Genomic DNA, 11,953 nt, shown 5'->3' on the forward strand with positions numbered 1-11,953 from the left:
AGATTATTTTCTGGAATCAAATAGGTAAATACACACCGTGTCTGTATATTTTTTCTTTTTTAACTTTCATTTTAGTTCATACCTTACAGTTTCAACTGACCAATTCCTATCATCTGCACTGAGGCTGAGGGACAGTGAAAGAACGAGCTTTCAATGTCATCACCTCTAGTTCCCAGTCTCTTGAATATATCTTTCACTCTTACTATGAGAATAATTAAAAATTAAAAAAAAAACAACAACCCAAATTTATTTAATTTTTAAGGTTTGTAGACTTCATTTCTGACACTAGACAATGCTTACATTCAAGTAATTAAGATTTTTAACATTTCGGATACTCATTTGAATTAGGCCACTAGGAGTTCTTTTTGCTTTAAAGGAAATTTCTGGATGGGAGAAGAACAGTTGAATTGCTATTAAAATTTGCTTTGGAGAATCACTGCAGATCAAGTTCAGAATGGAGAAGGAAAATACGTTAACTACAGTGCTGCAGAGCTGTGAGGGCTCACTGTTAAGAGCCAACAGTTTATTGATAAAGTTAGCTAGATCCTATACTTATTTAGAGCCCATTTGAGTGACTGGATTGTAAAAATAAACGTTGTTTCCACTTGCTTGGACACGAAAAAAGGAAATTATGGAGGAAAAAGTTATTCAAGAGTAGCTGTGTATGACCACCATAATGACTGAAAGAAGTGAGATCTCTGTATAAACGACACGTGAAAAAAAATATAGAAAAATGTGAGCATCTCCCCAAAACTATGCAAATCTCAAATTATTCCATTGACACTGACTAGCCCTTCTCAACGTTAGATGCAAAACCACACAAAAAGGGGCCTAAGTTTGGAGGCCCCAACACCCTATTGAAAAGATGACTTTTACCTTCTGCCCATGATAAGACCAAATCCAATCCAATATACAGAGTTCGAGCAGTATGTTCCAGTGTGCATTCTAGTATTTAGGACATGAATGGCATTTTTTTTTTGCCTAACATTTTGTGCTGTGATATAAAGATGGCAATTAAAATAATTCAAGACAAGAAGAAAGTTTTCTTTAAAAAATTATTTAAATCATCTGGAATTCTTGGAAAAGAGTTGTATAATCCAAAACACAGCCTGCATCAAATTGATGCAAGTTCACTAAATGGAATCTTTCTTTTCCTCCAAGAGACACTGCCAAAAATGCATTTCAGATTTTGGGCTGAATTTGTTGAGATTAACTACTAGAAAATCAATGTTTGGAGAATACCAAGAACATACTAAAATACATGTAACTAATGGATACAAATGATCATTGAAATTACTCAGTGGATTTAAGAGCAACACAAGTGTGGTTAATCTGAAATAGCTTAAGGTGTTTCTATTCCAATGAATGTTATAAAATTGGAAATTGCTATTCTGCAAGTTTCAGTTTCATCTATAATGAATTCAGTAAATCAGCAAAGTCTCCTAGATCATTTGATGTATCATTTAAAAAATGCATGAGAAATAGGTTGCTTGTTACCTGAAAGTATTGATTCTAAGCTATTAGCATCAGACTGCATGAGAAAGAAGTATAAGTAATTACCCAAGTTAAGATGCTATTTTTCAAGTTCCATGCTAAATGTGTGGTATATTTGATAGATGCTTTTCAAGCTGCAATTTCAGTAAAGGAAGCTTATGCCCCCTGAAGAACTTGCAGCTTCTACTGATACAACAGAATAAAAGACTGCGAATGTCAATGACCTACAAGCATTAGACAATTATACTTGTAAATTCTTGAAGTGCATGTTTCAGGAAATAGAAATCTTGTTCTATGAAAATTTGTCTGGATTGATTGAGTTATCAGATTCAAACTGTTATAATTTCTGGTCTTGTTTCCCTGTTTAAGCTCTTGATGAGAGAGTCCCCACAGCACTCTTTTATTTGTGTTTGCACAGCAAAGCAATGATATATCACATGTGGCAGCCAACAAATATTTTCATGCTGATTTAACAGGTTTGTACAACTCTGATTAAGATCCTTCTCCTATCCTAACTTTACAACTAGACCTTCCAGTTTACATGTGAGCTTATAACTGAACACTTGCAGCTAAGGAATTATATTAGCAAAAAAATTACCTCTGAGTTGCTTTTGTTTCTTTTACACATCTACATTAAAACACAATTTCATTCAACTGTCTACTGTGCATTTATTGCATGTATCTCAAGAAACAAAAGCAAGTCTGTTGCCCCGGTGATCACCCATCCGAGCAGCAAAGTACTTAAGCTTATATGCAAACCTGTGCAGGGGCCTAATTCAACATGACTTTCCAGAAAAGCAGATTGCACTTTCTGTTATACTTATTTGTCATTACCATGCTGTACAGTTTCAAAGCACAGACAATTAATATGAATAGTATGTTATGTTCTTTAATTGTAACAGATTCTATGAAGAGTAGGTACAGTTTCACATGAAAACTACCACTCAGTGAAAACTCAGTTTCTTTTGTGAAGCCAGACAGATGTCTGAGAGCTTGGGATTTTGTTTTTAATACTTATATAATTCAGGATTGCTCTGAGGTGCGGTCATGAAAAGCCTTCTAATGGTTTCCACTGCAAATGAAAGGCAAATGTTTCAGACTACGCCCTAACAAACACATTATTTTACAAGTATTTCTGGGAGGAAATACAATTAAAATTTGTTTTGTAATTCTAGAGTAGGATGAGCTGTATTCAAATTGTATGTACAAATGTATGCTATATAATATACTTCAATTCCGCTAAGTTTTAAGAAGAATCTATTCTGTTTGGGCAATAATGATAAACACTAGATTTTATGTTTTTATCATGTGTAACAGCTTAGCTGATTATACATATTTTCTTAAGATACAGTTGTATAGAAGACAAAATACATACGAGAGTAAAAGTTACTTATGAATTTTCATATCTATTTTGATGATTTAGGTATTGCATACTTGGCAGGACTCCGACCTCCAATAAACTGCAGATTTTTTCCATTTTTATAATATATATATTTAAAATAATATATGTGTACCCCAAGTAACAGGGCAACACGGAACATTTCTGTTCAAATTAGCCCATACATTCTGTGCAGAAACATCCAAAATATGCTAGCAGCATTACGAACCACAAGCGTTAGACACAGAAGCAAAAAGTCATCAACGGTTCATCTTACAATTGGTTTGTGTTGGTTTCTGCCTCTGCCAACAAGTGTTTGAAGACAGATGTGCTGGTTTGTGTGGATACCCTGTGCCTACACTACTTTCATACTGTGATAGAACACATCAAAGCCTTTGCACTATTTTCAAAAGTCAGTTTAATAAAAGCAAATGAGCCAGTGACATTTGTAAAAGAAACAGCACTAGGCGCCCAAATTCCACTGCATTTCAAAGAAATATAAAAGCTCAACTCCCTTAAGATCTTTAATGTAGACTAGCTGCATACCATTTATCAAAATGGTAACTATTTGATACCTACTTATGTAAAGAAAGATGGGTGCCGAGAGGCAGCTTGAGCATCCTAAAGTCAGTGATTTACATATATCAATTTAAACTTATATACGGTGCCTCCACAGTCATTACCTAGTAACTACTTTATTGCTTCCTGCCAAGGGCCTCCTCCACTGTATCACAGCCATTAAATAATACACTTGGGCTCCCACACCTCTTCCACATCACAAGCCTACCACTGGATCACTAACCACGCAGTTGTAATCCTAGGCTCATGAGAGCTCAGGAAAAAAAAAACAAAACAAAAACAGACTTTCGAAAGCATTTGGGAGAATTTTCAAAGAATACTATTAAATCAATTGAGTGCACCCAAGCCATTTTTTTTTAATACTGACTTTTGTAACTTTAAAAGTAGTCTAACTCTTCAGATTTTCTCTGAGAAAAGGAGATATTTGAAAAGTGGAGGCCCACTTGTTTTTCAGGTTATCTTCCTGCTGTGTATGGATGTGGCTCTTTAATCCCATCTAGGCAGTTTTTCATTCTTGAAGAGTGTGCTTCTCCTTTATACTTTGCATGGAAAGCGATTGTCACTCTTCTCACCCATATAGTAATAGCATGTAGTGTTCAGCACAAAAGTGAAAAACACAAATCCATTAGGCAACTACTCCCTCAGTCTAGATTAGCAAGAAAGAAACTGACAGCAAAACCTAGAGGCTGACCTCATGTTGTTTTGTAACATAAGCACTTTCCACCCAAAGGGCAAAAGTCAAGGAGGGTTTGATTGTGGAGTCAAAATAGTCCTACCAGTCTGTTTTTTTAGCCTCCCTTTCTTCCTTCTGATTATTCCACTCAACATAATCTACAATGTTTAGCGATAAACCTGCTGGCACACAATTTATAGAGAAACAACACTTGACTTACTCTCAGCCACTTATCTTTTTGAACAGTCAAATTAAAAAAACCCACTATATATTGTGTCTCCTTTGTGTCTAGACTTTTTTATTCTTTTTTTCTCCTCCCCCACCCACCTTTTCTTTTGGTATGTGCATGGGACTTCAAGGTCTTAAGTTCTTCCCAAAAAGGACATAATGGATGCTTTTACACAGAACTGAAGGCTTCTAGTAATGCATGGTTAACCATGAAAAGTAAATGCTAAAGGATAGTAAGATCAAGTATCTGTCTATTTTGAAGAAACCAATGCCATTAAATTTATACTATTAATTAAGAATTTGTATCTCCTTGAATGCAGTTCAAGCAAAACAGAGATAATTCTATTATAAGAACAATTTAAATCTGTAAAAACTTCATTTTTATAATTAGGCAAGTATAAGGAGAGCAAAGAGGAATTAAAAAAAAATTACTAAGGAAAAGATTTTCTTACTCTCCTGGATCTGGGAAACACCACTGAAGAATGAAATGAGGAAAAGAAAAAAAGAACGTGAAAGGCCTGTTTTAATTATTTTGGAAAACTAACTGAGAGGGCAACACCTTTAGCACTACTACATTATGACGTTATCAATCATATCACGAAACAGAATAACTATTTGGATTTTATAATAGCACAAATGAATGAACAGAAAATAAGATTTTTTAAAAAAAAGTAAACAGTATCCCAGCATGAATTCAAAGAAACATTTATGACTTGGACCTTCTAAAAGTTCATCTGCTATTCCACCACTGATTTAACCAGTGATGAAAAAGAAGACATTTTCCCCTCAACATTTAACTTGTACGCTAATGCTGACCAATCTTTCAGTTAGATGGGTGACACAGCTTCTTATGGAGGCACACAAAAATCATTAATACAGTACTGTCTTTGAGTTTCTCATTTTGTGTGACTGAAAGAGAGCTGAAGCAATTTCAAGAAGGTTTCAAGAAGCAAGTGAACGCTGGTTTGCAAAAATATTAATACCTATTGCAATGTACATTCCAGAAAGATAGAGGCCATAGAAATTATTCTCTCATTTAGATCTTCTTTTCTTTTTTTTTTTTTTTTAATTTCCTTCAATGTTTCTGCAACACAGATCTCTTATCTGTTTTTCACAGCTTTCTAACACATATTAAAGGACAGTATGAAATAGGGATAATGCTATTATCCCAGAGTTTGGTGTCACGCTTGCAGGCTCTCATCCTGATGGGGGATTTCAACCACTTGGATAGCTGCTGGGAAAAGAACACGGCAAGCCACAAACAATCCAGGATATGCCTGGAGTCCACTGAGGATAACTTCCTGTTCCAGGTATTGAACAGACCTACTGGAGGCAAAAAGTTTCTGTACCTGGTGCTCACCAATGCAGAGGAAATCACTAAAGAGGCTAAGACTGGAGGCAGCCTGGGCTGTAGTGACCATGTGCTGGTCAAGTTCATGATCTCAAGGAATATGAGCCAGGCAAAGAGTAGGGTCAGGACTCTGAACTTCAGGAAAATTATCTTACATCTGCTTAAGGAATTATTGGATGGGATCCCCTGGGAAATGGTCATTAGGGACACAGGAACAGAACAGAGCTGGAAACTCTCTAAGGACACCTTTCTGAGAGCACAGGAACTCTCCATCCCCATGCATAAGAAATCAAGCAAAAGAGGCAGAAAACCAGCATGGCTGAGCAAGAACATGATGGTCAAATTAAGACAGCCAGCACAGCTTCACCAACGGCAGATTATGCCTCAACAGTGTGGTGACCTTCTATGATGGAGTGACAGCATCAGAGAACAAAACGGCAATTGACATCATCTATCTGGACTTGTGCAAGGCATGTGAAATTATCCCACATCCCATCCTTATCTCTTAATGGGAGAGAGGTAGATTTGAAAGCTGGACTATTCGGTGGATAAAGAATTGGTTGGATGGTCACGGCCAGAGAGTTGTGGTCAACAGATCTATATCCAGGTAGAGGTTGGTCACAAGTGCTGTCCCCCAGGGGTCCATCTTGGGACCGGTGTTCTTCAACATCTTTATCAATGACACAGACATTGGGATCAAGTGTACCCTCAGCACGTTTGCTGATGATACTAAACTGCGTGGTGCAGTTGATACAACAGAAGGAAGGAATGCCATCCATAGGGGTCTGGACAGCCTTGAAAAGTGGGCCCATGTGAACCTAATGAGGTTTAACAAGGCCAAGTGCAAGGTGCTGCATTTGGGGTAATCCCAGATATGTGTGCAGAATAGGAGAAGAACTCACTGAGAGCTGCCCTGCCAAGAAGGACTTGAGGGGCCTGGCAGATGAAAAGTTGGACATGAGCCCAGGGTATCCTGGGTTGCATCAAAAGAAGGGTGGCCAGCAGGGCAAGGAAGCTGATTGTCCCCCTCTACCATACCCTCATGAGGGCCTATCTGGAGTACTGTATCCAGTTCTGGGGCCCCCAACACAGGAAAGATGTGGAGCTCTTGGAGTGGGTCCAGAGGAGGGCCACAAAGATGATCAAAGGGCTGGAGCACCTCCCCTGTGAAGAAAGTTTGAGGGAGCTGTGCTTGTTTAGCTTAGAGAAGGCTCAGGAAAGACCTCATTGCAGCTTTCTAGTACTTGAGAGGAGCTTACAGGCACGAGTGGGCCCGACTTTTTACATGATCTGATAGAGATAGGACAAGGGGGAATGGCTTTAAACTAAAAGTGGGGATATTTAGGTAGATGTTAGGAAGAAACCTTGCTCAGAGGGTAGTGAGGCACTGGAAAAGGTTGCCCAGAGAAGTTGTAGATTCCCCCTCTCTGGAGGCCAAGTTGGATGGGACCACGGGCAGCCTGATCTAGTGGGTGGCAACCCTGCTCAGGGTATGGGGATTGGAACTAGAGAATCTTTCAGGTTCCTTCTGAAGTCATTCTATGATTCTATGACTCTATCCTAAAATCTAGAAGAAGTGTACATACAGTAATTTGAGTTTGCTTTTACAACAGTAGGAATGAGTATTCTCATATGCTGGCCATATGCAAGCAGTGTACAGCATTGGAACTATGAAGAAATAGACAAAGGACTCATTTACATCTGCTTTTCCAGTTTAAACAATTCATTAACACAAAAATTCACGGAGTGCATGGCTGTAAACTGTTGACTGAAAATTATACTTGGAGACAGAGAAAGCAATGGAATTATTTTAATACTTTGAGCCTAAGAATGAACACCTCAGAGCTGCTACACCATCAGTATGTGCCAAATACATTAATCACTAGAGTGAGTGAAATTTAAAATATATTTATATGAAAATGTGAAAAAAATATTCAATGAGAAAAGGTAAATTTGACGATTTTCCTTAAATATCTCATTAAAAAAAACCCATCACTTATCACCACTTAACTAATCCCAATCATCCTGCCTCCACAATCATCTCAAAATGCAGGCAGACTCACCTCAGCAGAGCTTTGCCAGTGAGAGTGCAGTGAGTTTCCTGCTAAAACAAAGCATTTTACGATATTATGTAAAGTATTAAATAGAGCTTACAGTACTAATATGAAGTAATACATACATACAAAAAGACCACACCCGTACAGAACAGAAAGTCGAGTGTCTCTGTTTAATTCACTCCTTCCTACATGCCTCCCCAGTGATCTGGACAAGTCTTTGAAATTCCCCCTCCCTGCAGTTTATTTTCTCCTGAGGTATGAGGTTCTGTGAGTACTGTGAAGCAGTGGATGTCTTCAAGACCCACATTTGGCATCCCCATTTCTCTGTTTGAGTTCAAGCTGCCCACATACCTTCCTGTCCAGCAGCAATGAGGTCTAGTCCTACTTCTAATCAACAGTCTCGTGACAACATTTTAAGGGCAGGTGAGATCAACAACCACCTGCACTAGGCGGCATTGCCTAGCTTTCCATGTGGCATGTAAGTGGGTCTAGGATGTCCTCAAGGTTTTCTCTGCAGAGGTCTGACTGAGCTACCCTGGATTCAACACCTAAGCTCAACAGATGGCAAATCTGATCTTTGTGCTTCTTGTGCACAGCTGTAGCAGACAGAGCTTCTATATTCCTATTTTCCAACGGAGAAAACAGAAGTTCTCAGTTGCTCAGTTTGTGAGGCTTGAAGGGTCAAATATCTATCTTAGGCAGTATACCACTAAAAAATTTCGTCATTCCAGACAGCCTAAGTTTTACCTATGCTCCCGTGTCACAACTTGTGTCGCAAAACTTCAGAAATATCTGAACAACATAACTCATAAGGTAAGGATGTGTTAGGGAGAATTTAGGTTGCCTATATTTGGTGTCGGTCCCTCAAGAAGAGAGTTAAGTAATTAAGCCTCTATTGTGACGGGGTCAAATTTCTTCAAAGTGTAGTTAGAAAAATTTAGATAATGAACAGAAGCTTGTAGTAACAAATAGCACAACCAGCTACTAAGATTTGACAGCATATATAACTGAGAATGCCCATGTGCACACATACCTACTCCAATGCCAGCCTACAGAATGCATCACTATTACAGAAGTAGGACACAGGAGTCAATTCCTTTTTTAGCTTGAATCAAAAACATGATGTATTCCACTCATAATATTCAACTGCCAGGCTGCAGACAGTTTTCGTCTGTGAAACTCCCCTCCAGGACATGCTGGACATTTTGCATTAGACACTCACTACTTGCAAAGTAAAAATCTTCCTGAAAGTATTATCAGTATGCAGCTTTCACCCTCACACTGAGAGAAGAAGAGATTCAGCTGCATCAGAGCTAGTCTTCATGCATGTAGTAAATACTGCTTTGCATGCACACTGTCATCTTGTACTCCATTGTCTTCTCTCTTTCCACTTCCTCCCTCCTGTTCTGCACCCTGACTGAAAGCTCAGGCACAGTCTGCTTTGCTGCCTTCAATTTACACAGCATCTACTGTCACAGGGTCATGGCCTGTGAAATGAATCCCAATGCACGACAGCACTGTAAACTACCACCACCGGCAGGCCTGCCAGAGCAAATTAATTAAGTATATTTTGGTAATACATAGTTCCCAATTGCTTCTTTAAGAGTTTCGCTTACTGAATTACATGGCTACTAGTGCAAATTATTGAAATTCTGCTTTATTTATGCAAAACACTTCATGGGCAGATCCTCTGCTGGTGCAAACTAAGAGCTTCAAAAGAAAAACAGTTTATATAACTGCCTGCCCTTTTATCCACATCAACTTCTGCCCTTGTGATAATCATTCCAGTTGCAAGGGTCTAACACAATGCACATCTGTACCTGAACTCTTCAACCTATGGAAGAAAGTATCTGTCAGGGTTGGATACTGGTACACTCAGTGAAACTTTTCCTCTGTACCTTGACACTGCACATACCTGCAGAGGGTGCTAATTGGATAGTAGAGGGAAGGTTACAACTTTTTCTTTGCTCCTTCATTATTGGAAAAACTGTCCTTATGCTTCAGCCGTGAGGCAGAAATGGATGGAGTCTACAGGACCTCACTGACATTTACAAGGTTTTCCCAGCAGTAGCTGGTTGCTACAACTTTGTCTAGACTTGAAGAATTTAAGAAGTTTCCTTGTAACCCCCATGGGAAATGGGCAACTGTGAAAAGTCTTGGAATTTCCTACTCATGACACCATCCTGCTCTGTATGTTAACATAAATGCCAGTGACAGCAGCAATGCACCAGAAGAGGACTTTACCAGTTTGCTACAGCAACAGGGAACTGCAACTTACTTTTCATGTTTCCTCATTATGAGTACTGATGTGTACCTTGAGAGGTTCCTGACACACTTATATAGAGTTCTACAGTTAGAGAACTGAGTACACACAGAAAAGCAGAGAATACACAGCACAGCAAGATTATTTCAAAAGTTTATAACCATTCTTAATGATTCCTCATTACACATCTTTATTACAAACTCTATAATTAATACTCTCTTCAGCTGATTTTTATGGCGTAATTACATCAAAGTAAAATTTCACCTACTGTATAAAATCATGCATGGGGGAAATTATTACAAGCACACACCTCTTCTAGCCCACCTTTACCTCAGACTGCAGGCAATCATAACAATGGCATTACGACTTTTTAAAACAAATTAAACAATCTCATAACTACAGTGGCAGAACAATCAAGAGATACAATAACCTGAAATACACATCCTTCATACCTGTACATTTTTTACAACAACAATAATCCATTTAATTTTTAATAGAATTAATAAATGCATACTACATTATTTTTAGCTATGTCCCCACCATCACTTTTACAGAAGACTGCAAGTGGAGCTTTAAATAACCAGTGAGCATTATTTTTATGTAAGGAACAGGATGTCTAGTCATGAACTCAAAAAAAAAAAAACAAAAAAAAAACCCATGCCATCTATCCAACAAGATCTTTCCACTTCTTAATAAGCAAAAGCCCCAGGACTTAAAGGGTTTTGTTTTCCACATGTGATTCTAAACATTGTGAGATTCGGCAAGGAATCAGCTCAAGCAGCTGCACATCTATTCATCATTCGATTGAACATGTGTTAACTATGGTGACATGCTATTATGGTTTTTGTCTTTTTCCCATCTTTTATGCACTCAGAATTTGCCCAAAACATATGTCAGGACTACAGAAAACTGTATCTTCATCTGTCATGCTCGATCAGACTACAAAAACAATGTTGGGGGAACAGCAGGTACCAAAGACAAGTTCAAGGGCAGGTCAGAAAGTAAGGTCCATATGAAGGAGGGTCTGCTGGCTTCAGCTGCCTGATACATCATAAAGCAACATGGTAATGTCTCTCTTTCAGTTATTAGAACTACATCCAAGTCCTCCATCGCATTTTTTCCGAAATAAACTTCAAGAACCAACTAAAAATAACAAGCAGTAGACCCACAGCAAGTGAAGGGTAACAGTAGCATCAAATGGACACGAAAGCTCACAGGCATCTCCAGCTGCTTCCAGAGGGGCTGCAGGCCACCAGTTACACCAAGCTGGGCTGGCCAAAGACAGAGACAGAGCAGGAAGATGCTTGGAAAATGTCTTGCTATGGCCCTGTTGGGAAACGCAGAATAAAAGGTGGAAATGTAATGGCTAGCAGAGGCCAAGAATAAGAGAGAACAGGTACATTCAAACCAGGAACACTTCATATCGCTTGTAGTTGGACCAAGCCAGGTGGCTTATCTTGAATTACATTACACTACTGTTGTGCTTTTGTGAAGTCTGAATCCAGCCCCTGGTGTCTCAGTAACAACTTAGACACAAGAAGATTTTGCCTTTTGTCAGGCCATTACAAGCCGCTACAGGCCTCAGACCTGCCCCACAAGGAGCCATTTTATTTGACCACCTGAGCCAGTAAAGGTGGCAGGCAGCAGTGCATGGCGACGGGCCTGCCTCTGGGAGAGGTTTAGTCACTGCTAACTGCGCCAGTTGGAATCAAAAGCGAGCTCAATAAACTGTTTCATGGCAGCAATCGTTCCTGGTTGTTGCTGGCACAAAATACTTTAATCTCTAAATGTCACCAGCAGGTTAGTGCTGCCTTCAGCCACAAGGACGAGAAAGGGGAAGAGAAGAGAAGAGAAGAGAAGAGAAGAGAAGAGAAGAGAAGAGAAGAGAAGAGAAGAGAAGAGAAGAGAAGAGAAGAGAAGAGAAGAGAAG

General features: G+C 38.9%; 1 protein-coding gene across 3 annotated transcripts in view; it reads right to left on the reverse strand.

The window, feature by feature from the left end:
- Positions 1-11,953, reverse strand: part of BBS9 (Bardet-Biedl syndrome 9) — a 295,333-nt gene that overhangs the window by 53,439 nt on the left and 229,941 nt on the right. Inside the window, exon 22 of one of the 3 annotated variants that reach the window (XM_021385811.1) lies at positions 11,328-11,350. The exons of the other annotated variants lie outside the window; for them this stretch is intronic. Coding sequence (XP_021241486.1) covers positions 11,343-11,350 — 8 coding nt within the window. The 3' untranslated portion in view covers positions 11,328-11,342. Of the gene's footprint in view, positions 1-11,327; positions 11,351-11,953 lie in introns of those variants that run through there. 3 annotated transcript variants of the gene reach the window in all.

This window comes from Numida meleagris, chromosome 2, assembly GCF_002078875.1.
Source record: "Numida meleagris isolate 19003 breed g44 Domestic line chromosome 2, NumMel1.0, whole genome shotgun sequence".
Lineage (NCBI taxonomy): Eukaryota > Metazoa > Chordata > Aves > Galliformes > Numididae > Numida > Numida meleagris.